Source organism: Geotrypetes seraphini, chromosome 3 (genome assembly GCF_902459505.1).
Source record: "Geotrypetes seraphini chromosome 3, aGeoSer1.1, whole genome shotgun sequence".
Lineage (NCBI taxonomy): Eukaryota > Metazoa > Chordata > Amphibia > Gymnophiona > Dermophiidae > Geotrypetes > Geotrypetes seraphini.
In genome coordinates this window covers 295,063,566-295,086,174 of record NC_047086.1, presented here as the reverse complement: position 1 = coordinate 295,086,174, position 22,609 = coordinate 295,063,566, and the positions used below count along the sequence as shown (strand labels likewise).

The following is a 22,609-nucleotide window of genomic DNA, read 5'->3' as shown; positions in this document are numbered from 1 at the left end:
CTTGAACTGTCAATGTCATGTGACTGAGGAGTAACATCTGGTGCACGGAAGTGCACTTGAGGGTGGAGATTGTACAACACGGGTGGATGAAATTGTCAACTTTCTGTTTTGGTAGAAAAGCTCAACCCTGAGTGGTATCCAAAAGAGCTCATATGAACTCTAAAGTTTGAGACAGATGTAGGTGTGATTTTTGGTAGCTGACAGCAAACCTGAGAAGCTCAAAGAGATGAACTGTTGAATTTATGGCAACCTGAGCTTTTTGTGATGAGGCCTTGATCAATTAGATGTCTAAGTAGGGAAATATGTGAAACCCCTATGTGCAAAGAGTTGCCACCACTACCACTAGATACTTTGTGACGGTACAAGGAACAGAGGCAAGACCAAATGGCAAGACCTTGCATTGGAAATGTTGAGATCTTATGCAGAAGTGGAGTTCTTCCTGTGCACAGGTAGGATGGAAATTTGAGGGTATACTTCTTTTAGATCTAGAGATCCAAGTCATTCTTCCTTTTCCATGAGGGGTAGGACGGCTCCCAGATACACCATGCAAAGTGTGTTCAGACCTCAGAGGTATAGAATGGGTTGAAAGCCTCAGGCCTTTTTTGGTATTCAGGAAATACTTTTGAGTAGAACCTCTGGCTTTTCTCTTGCAGAGGAACAGGCTCTATTGTGTTTTGCTGGAGAAGGGCTGAGAGTTCTTGAGGAAGGAAGGTTTTCTGAAGTAAGCTGAAAAGAGACTCTTTTAATGAGTTGTTTGGAGGTTTGTAGATCCAACTTAGGGCACAAGAGGGGGAGGGGAGAAAAATGGAAATGTTGGATCCAGGGATAGAAGAGAATGAAGAATAGATGCTGGACAGTGTGAGGGAGGAAAGACAGGTAAAAATGCTGGACTATGGTTGAAGGGGCAGGAGGAAAGAGAAAAAGGATAGGAAGATGCTTTGGGGGGGTACAATGAAAGAAATAGGGAAATATCAGATTATCAGGAAGGTGAGAAAGAAAAAGCAAACGATGATCTAGGGTAGAGGAAAAAGATGCTGGTTATAGTGGAGCCATGTAAGAGCGATTGGGGTTGGGAGGGGGGAGAGAAGAAAGAATGAAAGTGATTACAAGGGGTAGAAGTAAGTTAAAGATGAAAGGGGATGGAAGGCTGGGGAAAGAGTGAGATGGGGAATGGGAGAGCTAGTAGGTGAGATAAAGAGATAGAGAATTTGATAGGTAGCTGAAAGTACACAGAAGAATAATGAGAATGAGGATAAAATTTGAGTGAACAGAAAGCATTAAAGAAAAAAGAGAGGAAAGACCAGTTAGAAGTAGGTGTAGTGAAGGAATGGAATAAAGAGTGATGCGGAAACCATTACCTTAGCAATAAGTGGTTACTGTGGTAATTACCACAGTAATGGGGAAAGCTGCAGGAAGTCTCCTGGTAATGGGGAACTGGATTGCTATCGCCGCAGATGCTACCACTGCCTTACCAAAATATAACAAAACAAGAGAATCACATTATACATGCCTATAGCTGTAGGACCCACCCCCTCAACGTCACTGCTTGTTCTGGGGCAGAGCCAGCAGCCACAGGTAAGTACAATGTGGTCCTCTAGTTTCTGTTTTGTTTTGTGCTGCTGGTTTGGGGAAAGAAGTGGGGAGGAGAGGGGGCACATGCTGGATGTATATGGGGAGGAAAGACGGGCATATGCTGGATGGACATGGGAGAGGGGTCACATGTTTGGTGGACATGGGAGAAGAAGGGCCATATGCTGGATGGATATGGGAGGAGAGAGAGCCACATGCTGGATGGACATGAGGGGGAGAGGGGAACACATGCTGGGTGGACATGAGGACGGCATATGCTGAATGGAAGCAGGGAGGATGGGCAGATGCTGGATGGACGTGGGAAGGAGAGAGGGCACATGTTGAATGGTAGTGGGGAGGAGAAAGAGGGAAAATGCTGAATGGAAGTAGGGAAGAGAGGGGGCAGACAGAGGGGTGTATGCTGGATGGATATGGGAAAGAAAGAGGGCACATGCTGAAAGTAAGCGGGGGTAATGGTTAGGAACTTCAGATCTTTAAATAAGAAATTGCTTATAATTCCATCGTGCATAGATATTGTACATGAACATGTAAGAGATGCAAGTTTTGCTATAAACGGTCCTAAATACTGGAATTCTATATCATTGGCACTTAAAACTATAATCTCAGTAGACAAGTTTAAGGAAAACTTAAAGTCATCTTTTTTCTGTGAGGATCTTGGAAGCCAAAATATATTATCGATGTTATTTTTTGTACATTTTTAATTTATGTTTTGTTTTATGTGTTGATTTTTTTTAAATATATTGTGTATTTTAAATATGTTTTAGATTGAAGGTTTTCCCTAGGCAGGATATAAACTTTTAAATAAACTTGGATACTTGGAGGAGAGTGGGGCAAATGATGGATAGAAACAGGGAGGACAAATGCTGGATGGAAGCAGAGAGGAGGGGACAGAAAGTATGGAAATAGGGAGGAGAGGAGACAGACACAGGATGGAAGCAGGGAGGAGAGAGGGGCAGATGTTGGATGGAAGAGGGAAGAAGTCAATTGGGGGAAGAGGATACAGTTAGTGAGAATAAGAGGAAGTAAAATAGGAAAACCAGGGTGAGTGAGAGAGGTGGCAAGTTGTAGGTAGAAGGAAATTGAGGATTGGATAGTAAGAAAAAAAAATTAAACTAGACAGAGGCAGAAAATAAATTGAAGAAAGCTGAAAGGAATATGAGGAGAATAAATTGTCAAATTCTTTCAGAGAGGAGAGAAAGAGGGAAGAGGACATTCTCTTTCTGAGAGCAGAAGAGTGAAGATATATCTTTGGGTAAGTATACATGATTTTGCTCTCAGCTTTGATAGGTTTGGGGAGAAAAAGCTAAATTGTAGGTTCCCTTCTATAGACCATGTAGATCTTAAAACAGCAAACTTTACTTAGCTAGTCTCCATAGAATAATAGCCTTTTATTGTTCTACAGTTTTGTAAGCTTGAACCTTCTGCTAGAGATAGTCTCTGGCAGACAGAGCAGGGTCTAGCTTAGTCTCCATTCCCTCCCACCCTACCCTCTTCCACCTACGCTTAGCTCATTTCTTTACTTATTTCATTACCTGCTAAGAATCAAACATGAAATAAGCATACAATATAACCCTAAGACTCTCTAAGAAACAAACACTAAATAGAGCACATAATATAATCCTAAGGCTCTCTATACTAGTCTAATATATTCCTAGTAGCTTAATAAGATTTAATTAATTAATCAGCTCAATAATAAGATGCAGACGATAGTCCAGCAGTAAGAGGGGTGCTATCCAGTCTTTTGCACCGAGTGTCACTTGTATCATTTTTCTCTCAGTTAGCGAGAAATTGTATGTGTGTGCTCGCTGAAAAAGAATAGTTAAGTTCTGGAACGCATTGCCAGAGGTTGTGGTAAGAATGGATAGCTAGCTGGTTTTAAGAAAGGTTTGGACAAATTCCTGGAGGAAAAGTCCATAGTCTGTTATTGAGAAAGACATGAGGGAAGCCACTGCTTGCCCTAGATCGGTAGCATGGAATGTTGCTACTCTTTGGTTTTTTGCCAGGTAGTAGTGATCTGGATTGGCCACCGTGAGAATGGGCTACTGGGCTTGATGGACCACTGCTCTGACCCAGTAAGGCTATTCTTATGTTCTTATGGACAGGAAGTTCTGGCAAAACGAAGAAAGCAGAAACCTGAGACTGGTACCAACACAACTGAAAAAAGTAAATAAGAACATAAGACAGCAAAACAACAAAGGAAGAAAAAATAATTTTATTCTTAGGTTAAGATAAAATAGCTTGATAGTTGTGTTAATAAATGTTACGAGATAATACTGTATACTCGAATATACACTAAGATTTTTGGTCCAAAAAATGGACCCACCCACCTCCCTCCCAGACCTGTTGCAGACCTGTTACAAGACCTGGTGGTCCAATGGTGGGTCGGGACAGGAGGGATCTCTTTCGCCTCCTGTCCTGGTTGACAAACAACTCTCACCTCCCTCCCGCCTTCCTGATTAGTAAAAATCATACCTTTAAAATCCCTGGTGATCGTTTCCTAAATAGTTGTATGTCATACAGACCTTTCCTATGTATTTGACTAATAGGGACTTGGCCACATTTTATACACTCTTGAGGAAACATTTGTGGAATAATAGGAAACCTCGTATAGAGTTAAAGTTCTTATTTTTACCATTGGAGTGGGGGTGGGGATGGGCATACCTGATCTGCATAGATATAGGGCTCCTTTTACAAAGGTGCTCTAGCGTTTTTAGCGCATGCACTGGATTAGCACGCGCTATCCGAAAAATTACCACCTACTTAAAAGGAGGCGATAGCGGCTAGCGCGCGCTAAAACAGTTATTGCACCTTAGTAAAAGGAGCCCATAATGTTGCTTGTTTAATGTGCCATTTCGTGGACTGGATAAAGGGAACCTACTATTATATCCTGCTCACTCTTGAACAGCAATTAATGCAGCCTACTCATTTGTTATATTATTTACATGTCGCCAAGCCTTATAAGATTTGTCCTACCAGACATCCTTTATTGAAATCTATGAGACAATGTTGACACTGGCTAAGTTAACGCTGCAGGTATCTCCCCACTCCACAGTCTTGCTCCCTTTTTGGAGCAATAAGGATTTGGATCCAGATGACACTAAACTGTATTTGTGGAGATGGCATGCACTTGGCTTGCAGTATGTAAAAGAGTTAGTAACCAAGGATGGCCGTTTAAAATCTTTTTCAGAGTTACAAACTGAGGGATATTTGTCTTCTATTGATTGGATGGCCTATTTACAGGTTGCTCATTATATTCGTTCACTGGACTCAACTAATCTAAATGAGGATATGGCTAACATGATACATTTGTTATGTCCAGACAGACTAAGGCTAGTCTGTCCTTTTACCAGACCAGTATACTTTGAGTGTATGTTTCACCTTCTCGTGCACAGTCTCGTATAACAAATCATGCTAAATGTCCTCGATGTCAGCATGCGCCTGCAAAGTTGGTACATATGTTTTGGACCTGTGAACCGATGCAAGTCTTTTAGATTACGGTTATCAATTACTTGCAAACTGTGTTACATAGGCACATCCCCTTGAGAGTGGCTACCTATGGCAATTTTGAGCCAATCAGGACCTTAGTCCCCTCCCACTGCATGCATTGGGAGGGGGAAGGCCCATCATTCACCTGACCCTGTAGGCAGGAGGGAGTGGGCTTCCCTCCTGCTGATTTTGCACTGGAAGGTATGGGAGCATCAGGTGATGTGTGTGTGTGGGAGTGTGAGTTGGTGCTGTCTGATCAAGGGCGCTAGGGTGTGGCAGGCAGTACTGGAATGGATAGTATGCAAGGTACATGCAAGACACCTACTTTTCATATGATTTTGGGTAAATCTAGTTAGTAATGCACTTGTGGAAGATAGGGCAGATGCAGCCAAGGCCATAAAACACTAGGGATTAATAGTAAGAACGGTCATAATAATATTCAGTGTTTATGTAAATTGCTGGGTGAAGCAAGACCATGGAGGAGAGAGAGGTGAAGGTAAAAACTGCAAGGGCTTTTTTCTTTCTTTCTGTCTTTCTTTGTCTAAGTTTTCCCGTGCCTAAAAGCCTTGTGGCTTTAATTAATGCCAGACCTCTCAGTCTAGCTACTGGTAATGATGAGGCAGAATAGCACATTCCTGAGCAAAACAGTTTGAATTTAAAGATATGTACTTCATAATTATATATGTGATAAGATATGACATGTCGCTTGTGTATGAATGTTTGGGATCCCAGAATATGTGTGATTATGTGTGTGAATTTGGGGTGTGTCTTTACATATGAAATGTGCATATAAAATTAATACTATAAAATTTTAGGTTTTGAAAATTCCAGAGGCAACATATAGAAATGGTTACATTAAAGCCAGGGACACTGTTACCATGGAAATGCCAGCCTTTGAGAGGCCCAGGATATAGAAAGGTCAGCTAGTTTCACCTTTGGTTTAGGAATATGGTAGAGGGGTGGATTGTTCTTATTCTGAATATTGTAACTTTCTTTTAATTTTATAATCCTGTATTAGGTCTCGGGAAGAATAATCTTTGGTGGGTTTTTTTCTTCTTCATAATAATTAAGCAAATGAAACAAAGTAGGAATGCAAGAAGTCTCTTTAATTGTGTTGGTTTACTTTCTTCATCCCAGTATAGGAATTCTCATTAAGGGGGGCTTGCTTTGTGGACTTGGTGAAATGTGAAACTGTCATTGTTTCAAACAATTTGGTCAGAGAACTGTGTTGATTCAAACTCTTAAGAATACTGGGAAGGGGAGTTTTCTTTGGGTATATTCTAATGTTTTATGCATATTCAGAAATTGCAGTAAACAAATATATGATTTGGAAAACTTTTCTTTAAGCCTGGTATCTATAAGAGCTAAAAGGAATTTCTTTGTTCAAATAAATAAATACAGCCTCTGCTAGCTGACCATTGGTAGATTGAAGTGATGTAATATTAGTCTTTGTGAGGTTTCATAAGCATGCACCAGCTTCTGCTCAGGGGGGAGAGAAATCTCTCACTCCACATGGATCACTTAGTCCTAGGGCAAGACCAATTCCCTCCCCATACACAGAATGTTTTATAGAGTTGTTAAAGAATGTAATTGGCAATGTAATCTTAATTCTAATTTGAACCTCAAGTTAATTGAATATAAATTATTTTGATTAAATTTCATGTCTGTGTATGAGTCACTAGTATGAAATACCCTGTATATTGAGGTGCAATGTACACCCCGCGTCCTTAAGGGTTGCCTCATGTCGGGGTGGTGTTGCCTCATGTTGGGTGATGTTGAGTGACGGGGGAGCTAGAATGGTGGGGGAGGTCAGGTAAGGGGTGTAGAACTCCAGCGGATCCTGACAGGGGAACTTCCTTTCAGCTGAGCCGGCAGGAATCCATGAAACCTGCTCAGCTGAGGGTGATTTCTCTGCTGCCATCTGTTGATGGCAAGCCCTCAGTGTGCTGTTTTTCCTCCCATCTCTGAGTGGTTGGAGGGGGTCATGACCACTGGGGGAGTAAAGGGGAGGATGTCATGCCTTAAACCATCCAGTGGTTTACTTTGGTCTAAGTCCCGGTATGTAAATTCCACCTGGGATGTCTTGGAAAAGGTTCCCGCCCATAACACACCTCCCAACAAGTGCTGCACGTCCAGAAAGTTGGTTTTGATTATTGGCACTTGGACATCCCTGCTATTAGGACATCCAAGTGCCGACCTAGGCAGGTTTTTGGATGTTTTAAAGTTTTGATTATGCCCCCCTATGTATTTAATAGCATTACTTCAGTTTTGTCCCAATTGATAGAGTAACCAAATAAATTGTCAAATAATTTAAGTAAGTTTAAAATTGCTGATATTTTGTGAGTGGGATACCTCTTGTACGACAAAACATTATTGGCAAAGTTAAGTAAAAGAGGTTCAAGGGCTAGGTTAAAAAGTAAAGGGGAGAGGGGACAACCCTGCCTAGTGCTCCTAGAAACAGCAAAGGAGGGGGTTATATGGCCTCAATAGAAACACTAGCTAAAGGGCAAAAGTAAAGAATCTTTATCATATTAATAAAGGTATCCCCTTGCGAGACCATGGGAACTCGCAAAGTTACCATGGGAACTCACAGCAGCCATTTTAGACAGTGGCTCTGCAAAAGGCAGGAGCGTAGAAAGATCACTCCTTCCCCAGTTCACTGCTAGATCTGCAGGGCTTTCAAGGTTGGTATTCTAGGGGTCTGGAAGGCAGAAGGGAAGTGTGATGTTTCAGAATCGGCTGGGACAGGAGTTAGGAGGGATCCCTCCTGTCCCTGCTCATTGTTAGACCACCAGGGCTTACAGAAAGCCTAGAAGAGATCTGCAACAGGTCCGGGAAGGAGGGGGGGACAGGTGGGCTCTGACACAAATATAAACCGAAACCTCCATTTTAGGCAATTTTTTGGCCCCAAAATCTCAGTTTATATTCAAGTATATATGGCAAGTCGCCTTGAACCCAGATAGGCCCAGAAATTATAGATTAGATTAGTATATATTTGCAATGCCATGACTTTTGGATAATTTAGAACACATCAGCTCACCCATATTGATAAGAGAGATTTCTACAATAGTGCAAGCTTTTCATTTGAAGAGGCAAATCAACAGCACAATTTATTTTCTTAGATATTCTTCCATATCAATACACTTTATAACACACTAACTTGGCTTACCTTTCCCTGTAGATGAAGGTTACTTCGTATAACTTCGCGGACTTCATCCTCTGTATCTTTCTGTTAAGCAAAATATAGTATTGAGGCAAAAATATTCAGCAGATGAGATACCTTAGAATGATGAAAGACAGGAATCAACAATGTGTACATTTGATTCTTACTTCATTCACAAAGACGCTGACCTTTGTCCATTCATTTCATTTCTCTAACTTTTTCAATTTGAATGCTTGAGTCTGGTTCAAAAGTTTACAACTATTATTCCTTATCAAATGTCATTATGTCCTATTTTATGCTGAAAATCACCATGATACTATTTCCACAGATTTCTGCTTGCAGATATCTTTAATATAATGATATGATGGCAAAAATCACTGTGGTATACTACTGTTAGGTAAAAGATATTGCAAAACAAATGCAATAGCTATCTGTAAATAATAATGACTTGTTTATTTCTTCCCCTATAAAAGGTTATGTAAATATGAACATTGATGTAAATTTGCAACTAGATATCAAAGCAGAAGCATAACATTTAGTCCATGCAAGCCCAATTGAGTTTTAAACACTGGAGGCAAATTTATAAAGTCTTTCTTACGTTATTTGGCCAATGATCTCTTAAATACTGAAGGACATAGATGGTTCATTCATACTTCCCCAGCAGAAAAATATGTGTCATTGATTTTAATGTAATGTCAAATGGACTTTAACTTTCACACTCAGGGGGAATTTGTATACAGACACTTCAAATTGTGTTTTTTCCTTGCATCTAAAGGCTGCTTAGAGGTTGACAGTGATAATTTGTGTCCTTTACTCTGCTTTCTTAAACACTTTTGGCTTTCTTTCACCATTATTGAAACATCTCTATTGAGATTTCCTAATTGTCCTGTTTCAATAGTATCTTTCAAGGATATTCCACACCTTACCATCCATTCCCAGGTGATAGTCAACCCCCCCCCCAAAAAAAAAAAAAATATATAAAATAAATAATCTTAGTTTAACTGCTGCTCTATCTCCTTTTTAAATGTTAGTGCCAGCAGCCTGATTCTATCCTGGTTAAGATGGAGTCCATCCTTTCAGAACAGGATTTCCTCTTTCCTAGAACATTGTCCAGTGCCTAACAAATCTAAATCCTTGATCCCTGCACCATCATCTCAACCAAACATTGAGACTTCAGGGTTCTACCTGTCTTTTAGGATGGGAAGCATTTCTGAAAATGTTACCTTGGAGAATCTGGATTTCAGCTTTCTACTTAAGAGCTTAAATCTGGCTTCCAGAACTTCTTCCACACATTTTCTGATGTCTCCTCCCCAAAATCCTATCTAGATGAAGTGTGAAGTCCACCACCATCACACCAGGCAGGCAAATGACTAGGAGATCCTCATGCCCACCAGCCACCCAGCTATCTACATGCCTAATGATTGAATCACCAACTACAAAAGCAATCATAACCTTTCCCTCCTGGGCAGAAGCCCCTGGAGACACATCCTCATTGATAGAGAATATTGCATCCCCTGGTGGGCAGCTTCTGGCTACAGGATTATTTCCTAACTCACTAGGGAGAGGCTCTCCTTTTAGGAGACCTCTGTTTTCCAAGGCATTAGCTATTAGCTAAATATACCAGCAGTGTTTAAATAAGATGCTTTGGTTGAGCTAGCATTCATTAAATGCACAAATAAGAGTTATCACACTGCATAGAGCGCTGTTGTATATGGACTACATTAATGCTCAAATTTTAATGCATATACAGCACTCACTACTAAAGCCAAGACTGATTAAGTACATACCAGGCTAAATCGATTTTTAGCCAATGAAATTAATTCTTGGTCCCCTGGAGCACAAATGTTTAATCCAACGGGCAACAGTCTCTTAAGCGCTGCTACAATTAAAGAGGTCTGCATAGAGTATCTGTCTCCTTTTCGTTTCATTTTCTTCCTCTCCTGATCAGAAACAGCTGCCTGAAGAAAGCACAGCCCAACAATAATAAAAAATCATGAGAATAGGGAGTAAGTTAACCAAATGACAAAGATTTTTCATGTTTCAACATCTCCCAATCTAAGATGGCAGATCAAATGAACTTGCATCCCTTCTTCACCAAACTATAAAGATTTTCTCCATGTAAAGAATGTTTTACGTGGCACTTATGAAATTATCCTGGTGTATACACATGTAAAAAATAGTTGCACTGAAATCTTGTACCAACCTTTATATGAACTATGTGTAAGCTAAGATTGTGGTTTAGGTGAAGCTGGGATGGAATTGTGATATATGCACAACTGTTATAATATATGCTCCAAGTACCTTTGACATCTTTGATTTGGTGTCTGTAATAAGGAAGGACATGTTGTTGATTTCATTTTGTACTACAAAGTTCTGTTCTTCCCGTTTGAAATTCTGAAAGGTTAGACAGGATACTTCAATTATGGCATTCAGCAAGTTATGATAGATCTAAGTCAATATTCATATATTATATTTTAGCATAAATCATTTTCAGCCACAGAAAGACAGTACTTTAGAAAATGTGGGGGTCTCATAACTTGCAAAAAAGATCCACTTCTCACCGATATCAGTACTGGTACTAGAATTATTAATTTAAAATTTGCAAAAAAAAAAAAAAAAAATTCAATCAGACCAATGGACCTTTTTACTAAAACACAGTAAAATGGGTCAGTGCCTCCATTTGCACCTTGGCCAGTGACTAGGCAGAAATATCCAGAAGCTTCACCCTGCATGCCCTCACCCCAATTAACTGACGAAAGACACCCTGGTATATGCTGGAGAGGGCCAGGAGATGGAGGTATTGAGTGTGGAGCTTCAGGGGGATTGGGAGTCAAGAGTCTCACCAGCAGCTGTGAGAGTTAGTGCAATGATAAAGTACGAGAGGGGTACTGAAAAGTTCTCAGCCCAACCAACTTCCTAAATTCCGAGTGTTATTTTGCTACGGTAGCTGAAAAGAGTGTTATCTTATTTTGTTGCCAATTTGCAGAAACAAATTTCTATGTTTTGACATCTATGTCATTCTCTTCTTGGTTGGGCTGAGAACTTTTCAGCATCCCCTCGTACTATGTGCTAACTCAAAGTGCAAACGATGATCAATTGCTATCCATAACCTGGCATATGAATTAGTGCATGCTGTCATATGTTACACCTTTCACAGTTACATACTAATTCTTTAGTAAACAGGTCCCTAAATCAAAATAAACCATGCAAGCAACAGAGAATGAATGGATTCTTTGCAAAATGTGAAAAGTTACAATATGAGAATTAATTCATGTATGAATTTACCCCTCCTCCCTTTTACTAAGCCATGATAACGGTTTTTCACTGCGGTCTGGAGCGCTAAATGCTCCGATGCTGCTGAGGCTCATACGATTCCTATGAGCGTCAGAGCATATAGTACCACAAGCCATGGTATAAACCTCTATTGCGGCTTGGTAAACTAACCACAGACTTTTAAAATATGCCATTTAAAAAAAAAAAAAATTCCAAATGAATGAAATATAAATATTTTCAAAAACTCATGAAACAAAATGTTGATTGCATAAAGAGAAAAGTAAAAAGACAAACCATAAAACCCTTAATTTAATAAATATATATAGAAAACCAATATTCAGCAGCATTGGAGATGCACTAATACTGCTGTTTAAATTAATATGTATATTCAGCACTACGAGGGTGTTTTTAAAAGTTTAGAGAAAAAGCAAGTTAGGGTAAACAATGGAATCCAGCGAGGTTCCAGTTTTTTCATATTTACTTCTCCATAAGATGCATTGGACTATTGCAGAGGAATAGTTTGTTCACCTGCTTAAGAGCCAGAGAATTCAGTGTTTTCATTTATTAACACTCTTTGTGGCTATCTTAGGAAACTACTGTAGTTGACTAGAGGTAAGTAGAGGATTAGAGGTAAGTTACAAAATTAGTCTGGAACCACTGTTCAGGCAACAGGCCTGATGGGCTGTTGCGGGAGCGGACCGCTGGGCAGGATGGACCTCTGGTCTGTCTCAGTGGAGGCACCTTCTTATGTTCTTATGACTATAACTCACTTTAAACTTGGGACTCCTTTCACAACGGTGCGTTAGGGCCTTAAAGCACGGAATAGCGTGCGCTAAATTGCCGCTTATGATAGCTGCTACTGCCTCCTTTTAAGCAGGCGGTAATTTAGCATGCTAATCCGGTGCGTGCGCTAAAAACGCTAGCACACCTTTGTAAAAGGAGCCCTTGGATTTGGAAAGATGGATAATTAAATCTAAATCTCAGAAAGGTCTTGATGTCTGATTAAAGTATGAGTATTTCATATCACAAGAATGTTTGGACACCAAAGAACTGAAAATATTGACTAGATAAGAACAAACTTACATGAGATTTTGACCAATAAATGAATACTTCTGCTACCATACGGAAGAGTTCCTCTGTTTCAGCAGTAGGTTCTTTCAGCCACTTTGCCCTAATTATGATTTAGAAAAATAATAATTTATTAGTCAGATATCCACACTAGTTAAGTTAAATCTGCATCTGAAATCATGTAATTCTCCTCAAAATTTTGCAAAAAGAACAGCAATAAAAATAAGAAGTTTATCCCTATTTCAAAAATTTAGGACATACTTGGCATCGATGCCTGTCAAAACATAGCAATAAGATCAAATTTCTGTTTCCTAGTTCTACTACAAAACCCTTCTGAAAATAATCCAATAGCTTGCAATGCACATTTATAATTTTGTGGATTCCTGCAGCCACTGTATAGATCTACAACAGCTGGGAAATCAGACGTAGCTCCACTGGTTCCAGTAAAGTTGCAGATAAGTTTTCAAGGCTTACTGCAAGAAGTTTTCGGAACTTATAGAAAAATGAATAGTACTATGACAAGAGGAAACGTATCCTTAAAAAAGGCTCCTGAATTCAAAAGGGCCTGGGATAGGCACGTGGAATCTCTCGGAGAGAGAAAGAGATAATGGTTACTGCGGATGGGCAGACTAGATGGGTCATTTGGCCTTTATCTGCCATCATGTTTCTATGTTTCCTACCAAATATAACATTTCAGCTTACCTATTGTAATCCACAAATCGTATTAATAAAGGGTAGAAGGCATAGAGGTCCCGAGCCAAGATGGTCAGTTCATCCAGAATGAGAAGCTCAGCCTCTGACATGTCACCTCTGCCTTCTGCTCTTAAATGTTCCTCATTTGCTTCAACCATAGCCACTTTTTTCTTTAATTTTTCCATCAGTGGTAGGAAGTGTGTCTTCAAGAGCTGGGGTTTGACTTTGCTTATTATGGGCTGGGAAAAAACTGTTGAAAGCAAGTCATTAATATCACATAACATAGTGCAACTGAATAAAGCATTGATTCAAGTTGGGTAAAACTAGTGGTTCTCAATTCCAAATTTCAGTTTCCTTCAGTGATCAAGCTGGAAATAAACACTAGATCCCGAATAGGAAAGACCAGTTCATGCTGTTTGGTCCCAGAAACAGGAGAAATAACACTTAAAATTATTGGCTAAACAATTATTAACAGCCCTGTCCCTCTTGTAAACATCCAAATATTCTTAATTACTTAATGCTCTTTTTACAAAGCCACAGTAGAGGTTTCTGCTGACAAGGTCAGTGCTCTGACACTCATAGAATTCCTACAAGCATCGGAGCATTTACCTTGCCAGCCCACAGGTTAAAACCTCTACCGGAGCTTTGTAAAAGGAGCTCTTAAATTACTAACTTCCACCATATTCTTCTCTAGCAGCAAATTCCATAATCATTGCATGTCTGCTTCAGACAAATTAACACCTTTCAAGGATCCTCATGAAGGGGTTTTCTTTCCCTGAAACCTAGCTGGGTTGAACCAAATTCGTCTCATACATCAAAGAAGACACAAATTGCCACTTAAAACACTGGTCTTCCTTATGGAATTGAGGATGTGCCTTTTTACTAAGCTAAGTTTAACACTCTTTTTGGCATTTCCTAGAATTTTGGCTGATATTTCGGGGGGGGGGGGTTCTCATGAATGCTATTTATTATTGTTGACTATTTGATTGACTCACTTATTTCACAGTTTTATTATATACTGTTTTGCACATGCACACAAGTGATGATGTGTGGCCTAAATGGTGAGAACTTTGGCTTACTCTGCACCTAGTGAAACATTGGCGCTTTCTCCCTTTCGGGTTGTTGTTCCTTGGAGCTTAAGAACATAAGAATAGCTTTATGAAGGATACACATTACATTTAAAATATTTTCAATATTCTTTAGCATTAAATTGTGTATGCATTCAGTGAGGATAGCCCTCTGGTAAATTTTTGTATCTTTCAAGTATAATGCTAGAAGTAGCACTAGGTGTCTCAAAGCACCTGCCCAGGCACAATTCACATAAAAGATAGGTGCCAGAAAACTCTGTTCTATATTTCTAATGCCTACCTTTTCCGAAGCTGTGATTCTATAAATGGTGCCATCATGTGATGGACACACGATCAGCAGCTGTTTTTATGGCGGCTGCTGACAACGGCACCATTTATAGAATCCGGGCCTCACTGCCTCTTACTTAGGAGGTGCTAAGGCTTTCACATTAACACTACGTTATCCTGTTAATGGATGCTAACTGGATAACATTTCCAAGCTTATTCTATGTCCTTGACACCCCTCTTCAAAAATAATGGAGGTTACTATATGTTACCAGACAAAATGCCACAAAATACTTTAATACATTTTGCAGTGGTCTGATGGAGCATACTAGCCACATGATAAAGGCTTAATACCCTTTAGTAAATGGACTCCTATTTAAGAACATAAGAATAGCTTTACTGGGTCAGACCAATGGTCCATCAAGCCCAGTAGCCCGTTCCCACGGTGGCTAATTCAGGTCCCCAGTAACTGGCCAAAACATTCCATGCTACCGATCCAGGACAAGCAGTGGCTTCCCCCATGTGTTTCTCAATAACATACTTAAAGAACTTCCTGCTTAGGATGATACATTATTTATTTACTGGAATTTGTTCACCACCTTTTTGGAAGAATTTACTCAAGGTGGAGTACAGCAATTACCTATCACTACTTATTTTATAAAATGCTGAGATGAAAAATGAAATTAAATCATAACTTTTTTCTTTTATAAGCAACCAACCTGAATTGTACCAATAAACATTTACTAGGGATGGGCTGATGTTTGCAATGCCATTGGAAATATCATCAATATATTTTTTGTAAAGGCCTTTCCTGTTCAGAATTGAAAAGTGATACCAAATTGTTTCTTGTAACCTGGATGAAGAGCACTTGTTAGCAGACCCCCCCCCCCCCCCCACACACACACACATACATACACATTGGAGTATTGTCTACTTCTTCACCTCCTCCTCTTCTTTTGTGTCTTAGAACAATTACTAATGTTTCAGTTTTTATAAATGATTATAGATGCCCTTTTACCAAACTGTGGTAAAAAGTGGCCTTAGATTGTCCTTATGCAAATCATTTATGGCAATAAGGCCATTTTTCCAAATGAGTTTCATATACTGTTCTTGAACAGATAGAGGACTCCATAGATGACATTCCCACATTGTTTTTTCGCTTTCAAAATTCCATTGTAATATTTTGCAGTTACCATTTACTGCATTTTCATAGGAAATTACCTGCACCTCCCCAAATGGGCAAATTTACAGTGTAATTGTTTTTACGAGAGATCTTCAAAAAGTTTTCACACACTTATTTTTTAAACACTATTTTATTCAATATCTCAAAAGCAAATTACATCACTACCTGCAAGGTGAGCCAGTTTGCCTGACTAGTCAAATGACATTCTACGACATGCCCTCTTACTACTTCTCCCGCCCCAACCATTTCCCATGAAAATATTAAAATGTGGAAACTTTTGAAGAACCTTCATATTCCTCATTTATTTTTTTAGAGTTCTCAAATAATGAATATAAGTTGGAAACTCTGAAAACATTTTTTAAAAAATCAAAAGAAATGTAAGCTTACCTGCTAATCGCTTCATCCATGCTCCTTCATCAATGCCTAGATTGTTATATATGATTTTCAATATGTTGCCAAGCAAGGTGTTCATGTGTTCAGAGGTAAGAGCTGTGCAGCACATCTCTACTTTGTCAGGATTATTTTCTGGCCCGTGTTCCCACCAATGTGATGTGTAGCTACACAGCATGGGCAGTATCACTTCCATCACATGTGGCATTTGTGTATAGCGAATACCAGACTCCGCTAATTCCACAATTTCTTTCATTAGATTCTCCAAGGATGGAATGTTTGGACAAACTTCTTCTATACTGGCTGGTAAGTTGAGAGCTATAGTGAGAAAACAGTAACAGTTCTGACTGTACAAGTAGAATCAGTTGAAAACTGAAGAAATGTATAGGAACTGTGCACTACAAATATTATAGACCACTAGGTAAAGAAAGGAAAGTTCAGTGTTGTAATTGTGTCCTCTTGTGTGATCACCACTCTTATTCAATTCCAAAGCTAACATATAAAGCCTTGTCTTTACCACCATACAGTATCTGAGGAATTCTGTATAAGTTGCCCGAAGTTAGGTGTTGAGATGATCTGTGCCAAGTACTAATTTTAGAAAGACTGTTCCATGTGGAACAGGTTTTATAGAACACTGGCTTAACACGTATTTCACCCCTAACTTTGGACATAAGAATTTATGCCTGTCAAAAAGACTGGTGTAAATTCTCATGCCCAACTAATAGAAGTTAGGCACAAAAATGTAGGTATTCTATAACACCAAATTATGGGAACATCCCCGACACACTCATGCCCCTCCCATGGCCACATCCCCTTTGAGGTTGCACACTATGAAAATTAGGCACATGTATTATAGAACAGATACACATGTAACTCATGACTGCCAATTAATTGCTTATTAATGTCAATTATTGATTGGCTGAATTGTTAATAACAATTACTTTGCTCGCAGATCTTCAATCTTCACACAAAATTGGGCGACTTATACAGAATTCCCCTTCCACCTAAATATGAAGAATATTGCAGGATCATTGTCAGAGCTACAATCCCATCAGGAATTCCAGTGTGTCAAGATGCATTAATATGATTATTTACTGCAGGGAAGAAGTGTCCCAATCTGGAAGCATCTCACCCACTGAACTGCAGTCACTGCAGGGGAAACAAAGGACAATACACCCCATCTCACTTGCAGCCACACTGCTTGCACAGTCCTCAAGATGGCCCTGTTGCAAAGCCCATTTTATGCAATGGGGATTATATGAAGGGCGTTCAATAATTTATTTACTCGAGTATTGAAAGAAAGTAGCAAGCATGTTGAAACAAGTCTGTGCATGTTGTGACAAGTCTCAAGGTTACTCATGCACAATTGCAGCTTAGTGTAGTCTAAAATTTCAAGAAACAGGATGTCAGGAGAGTCCTCATGCAAATCAAGTAAGAAGCTGCTAGATTTGGAGCACCATTCAGTGATAAAAATTCCCACAAAAGAAGGAAAAAAGGCCACACAAGATCCATGAATGCATGACTGCTGTTTATGGCGAGTCTAGCCCATCGTCCTTCAAAGTAAAATTTTGGAGCAAGCAGTTTAAATGGGGAAGATAGTCCACTGAAGATGACCCTCATACTAGATGGCCTGTGGAAGCAACTTCCTCAGAAATGTGGTTTTTTTGAGATCCAAGATGGCTGCATGAGCAGTCGCATGAGTCTCACGCTCCCGTCTATTCCTTGACATAATTTGTCCACTCAAATCTTTACCTGTTTCACGATGCCGAAGAGGAGGGGACGTAGCGCTGCTGGAGCCTCGCAGCGCTCCAGAACAGCCGTCTTCGGGAACATCGAGGACCTGATGAGGAGAATGCAGGGCACGCCGATAGCTTCGGGGAGTTCCCCGCAGGAGACACACGGCGGAGGCGCGTCAGTGGCGTTCACCATGGGGCTGGAGACATCGTTGAGCCCCGAAGTGAGAGCACCACCCCCACGCCCTCAGTCGACCAGTTCCCCGCGAGAGGAGGAACTTCCTGAGGTTGGAGTTCACTTCCTCTCGGAGGCTAAGGAGGAGAACACGGGGACTGTGCCACGGGACTCCCTGCTGGAGCAGAGGAGTCTTAACGAGGAGACTGTGGAAGAAGCAGTGGGGGATAAGAAAATCCAACAGAAAATCCAACAGATTGCAGGAGGAGACAAGTTGCCAGAGGGTGAGCTAATTAACTTAAAATTACAACCATTGCAAATTTTGAAGCCCCGAGAGGTTACATTAGACTCTCTGTGGGACCTGGTAGCCAATTTGGCAAAATCTATTAATCCACAATTACAAGAAGTAGAAAAGAAATTAGAAAATCATGGAACTGAGATTAAAAATTTAAAGACTGGACTTGAGGACTCAAAAATTTCAATACAAAATATTCATCAAGAACTTAAAGTATCACAACAAATTACTGAGGTATTAATTAAAGATAATACCAATTTAAGAAGGAAAATGGAAGCAATGGAAAACTTTTCTCGTAACAATAATCTCAGATTGATAAATTTCCCTAGGGTCTCTGTGATAGCCCCAAGGGAAATGTTGAAACGTTATATGACGGAAATATTGGAACTCTCTGATGAATCATTACCACCATTTACGCAGGTTTATTATCTTCCAAGTAAGCCTCAAGACCAACAACAACAGCAATTACAACAGAAGTCGGGACCTGATTTAATGAATATATCCAATATATTGGAAATGTCTGATAGAGAATTAGTGACCCCTGCAACCTTATTATTGACAGTAGCTCTCGCACCAGATAAAAACTGGTTGCTGAGACTTTTCTTTAAAAATAAGCAAAAAGAGTTTTTAGGTTGTAAAATTCAGATGTTCCCAGATTTGGCCAAGGAGACGCAGAGAAGGAGAAAAGAATTTCTGTTAAGGAAACCTGGTGTTTTATCTCTGGGGGCGACTTTTTACTTGCGACACCCATGTAAATGTGTTGTTAATTACCATTCTCATAAATATGTTTTCTTTGAGCCATCTCAACTGACAACTTTTCTCACAACTGCATCTTTGGAGAAAGAAAGTGCTTAGTTTAAGAAAGGGTGCCTCAATCTCATTCGACTAGCCATTATTTTGTTTTATAATAATTTCTTTCTTTCTATCGCCTATTTTCCTTCTTGGATCTTATTGAGGACTTGAGTAGAAATTTATGCTTATATGTTCTTTGATATATGTTTTCATTTGTATTAATTTCTTGCTAAATTTCCTTTCTGTACAAGTTATAATATGCTTGAATATATTGAAAATTTCAATAAATATTAAATAAAGAAATGTGCAAGAAAGTTTAGGATTTAATTTTGTCAAAAAGACAAATGAAGGTTTCTCGAATAGCTGAAGAAATGGACATTTCAGCAGGTACAGTTTGGAAAATAATTCATGGAAAGCTGTGCATGGCCAAGGTTAGTACAAGATGGGTTCCAAGAATACTGACACCATGTCAGAAGGCCACGAGGCTCCAATGCTGTCAGGAGAAATTGGAGATGCTCTGTGAAGACCCAAGTGATTTTTTTTTCATCATTTGGTGACTGGAGATGAGACTTGGGTCTATCACAGAGATCCTGAGTAAAAAATGGAGTCAATGCAGTGGAAGCACGAGTCAGCTCCCACGCCAAAAATGTTCAAGACAGAAAAATCTGCAGGCAAAATCACAGCAACGGTATTCTGGTATGATGAAGGACTTTTGTATGTGAAGTTCATGCCACACAAGACAACCATAACTGGGGAGAGTTACGCCAACACAATGATCTCTCCACTCCTGCCTCTTCCCACTCCTCCCCTCGACATACGTGCACCCCTTCCCCCATACCTCTAGTTGTTCACCGCTGCAAGCAACAACTTTAGCATGCCCCTTGTGACCGTGTCACCTCTCTTGCTGACATCACTTCTGGATGCCATGCATAGGAAGTGACATCAGCAGGAGAGACAATGTGGTCACGAGGAGCACGTTGAAGTTCTTGTTGCTTGCGGCAGTGAACAACTAGAGGTACAGGGGAAGGGAAGGGGAAGGGGAGTATGCGTGTGAAAGGGGGGGAGCAGGAAAGGAGTGGGGGGTGGAGATGAGGGCGGGGGAGGGGTACCACCACCCCAAGTACCTCTCACCCTCTGGATGGTAGCATCTGGTACATTGAAAGAAGAGCAGGTAAATCAGCTTCAGATGTTGTAGTTAGTGTTGCAGTGTTACCTTGGTAAATGCAGGGATAGTGCTATCTGGGTTTCTGGCAGGGTCTAGTCCAGGGATGTCAAAGTCCCTCCTTGAGGGCTGCAATCCAGTCGGGTTTTCATGATTTCCCCAATGAATATGCATGAGATCTATTAGTATACAATTAAAGCAGTGCATGCAAATAGATCTCATGCATATTCATTAGGGAAATCCTGAAAACCAGACTGGATTGCGGCTCTCGAGGAGGGACTTTGACACCCCTGGTCTAGTCCCTTATAAGATTTTGTACTTCTCATTATTATATGTGGAGTTCACAAACATTTTCTCAGCACTGTAGCACAACTGTAAAATATATACATGAAACACTAAAGGGATGGAGCAGCTTCTTTATTAAGAAAGACTAAAGAGGTTAGGGCTCTTTAGCTTTGAAAAGAGCCTCCTAAGAGGTTTACAAAATCATGAGTGATGTGGAATAAGTTGATATGGAATTGTTATATATATATTTTAAATAGTATTAGGTTAAAGGGACACTCAATGGAACTAACTGATAAATTTCAAACAAATTTAAGAAAAAACATTTTTTTCAGTCAACATACAATTAAACTGTAGAATCTATTGCCTGAGAATGTAGTCTATACTTGTATAGTGGAGTATTAAAGAAGCTGGCGTCCCACTTTAAAGTCTGATCGGCCGTGTTACACCCTGAGGCAGCAGATTTGTGAAACGCTGGCCACTGTTGGTGTACCGATCAGCGGAAGATAAGTGGAAAAGTTTTTCTTCTATCTTTTGTTTTCGCTAGCAAAGCACAGCATAAAGCTTTTATTTTCATTGAAGGTTTTTTGCCAATGAGGTGACCGCTCAACCACCTTTAGCAAACCACTTCGGTGGAGATGGGAGGGCCTTTGTCTGAGGCTTTTTCCTTCAGTTTGAATCAGCTAATAGCCTATGCTGTTCTTATATCATATTATTGGACATTTCAGCATCAATTGAAATTGAAAGTGTTTATCATATATATTGTTTTTTCATATATATCTGAGTTATCTTTGGCTATTTGTTTGTATAAAAGAAGTTTGCCAGTTTCTGGAGAGGAAGTCCATTAAAAATGATTATCCAGGAATCACAACTGAAAATGGATCTCCCTATTTGAAGCTTCCAGATACTTTTAAAGAGGTCATATTGACTCAATCAGAGACAGGATATAGGGTTTATTGGTCTTACCTAGCATGGCACTTGTCATGCTCTTGAAACTATTTTTCTCTTAACACAAATACGGTACAGTTCAAAGATGTATTTCAGTGCCACAGCATGCAGGAAAATAATCTGAAGCAAGTCATATTACACAGATGTTATTAGTATTTCTTATGCAAAAATCATTAAAGGTTGCAGATGTTGAAAGAAAAATTGTTTCTACTATGGAAATAAATATGACTGCAGCTAGATCAGATTTTGATAAGCATTTAGCTAAGGGCACAAAACCAGAAGATAAACCATAATTAGAAAGCTAATGTGCTCCAAATAAGCACAGACATCAGGCATTCCATTGTAAAGTTTGTCTTTTAAGAACACATGCACATTTTAAAAGAAAAGGAATAGGAGAAGAAGAGAAAGAGGAATTCTTGTAGTACCTTCTCTTTCATTTGCAGATTTGGTATTGTAGATGGAATGAGAATTATATTGATCTAGGTGAATTTCCAAGAAAGCCACAGGGAAGGCACTTGCAAAGGCAGCCAAGCATTCCCCCAGTGCAGCACGCTGTCTGTGAATGAAAGAAAAAGCACTATTATTGTATACCTGTTGTTTGACCAAATGCATAGTAGCCATTTCATCATTGTTATGGCCATTGCCAAGGCAAATTATCTATTCAGACACAAAGAGCAATATTTTAGAAAGGATGTTCAAATTATAATTGACACCAAAATATAAGTTCAGGTCAGGAGGCAAGTTCTACTAATATTTTAAAACAGGACCTGACAATATACTCTAGATGATCTTCTAAAACATATGGAGGATCGACATTTAGATGCTGGAAATATGCAAACTAAACAAGTGGGAATCAAGGACAGCAACCCAACCAAATGGAGCATTGACATGAGTTAATTATATTATTTAAGACATGGGTGTGAGTTTTTGAAAGCACTTCAGCATTTTATGTGCACGCTCCCATATTTATCTTTTTTGTCATACCTTTTATCAAATGTTGAAAATTGTCATCTTGAGATGAGTA

At 39.6% G+C, this 22,609-nt stretch overlaps 1 protein-coding gene across 1 annotated transcript in view; it reads right to left on the bottom strand.

Moving 5' to 3' along the window:
• Positions 1–22,609, bottom strand: part of RYR2 (ryanodine receptor 2) — a 1,389,277-nt gene that overhangs the window by 330,675 nt on the left and 1,035,993 nt on the right. The window contains 7 exon segments of the mRNA XM_033937646.1: positions 8,246–8,305; positions 10,027–10,197; positions 10,541–10,633; positions 12,596–12,683; positions 13,283–13,523; positions 16,196–16,516; positions 22,011–22,141. Coding sequence (XP_033793537.1) covers positions 8,246–8,305; positions 10,027–10,197; positions 10,541–10,633; positions 12,596–12,683; positions 13,283–13,523; positions 16,196–16,516; positions 22,011–22,141 — 1,105 coding nt within the window.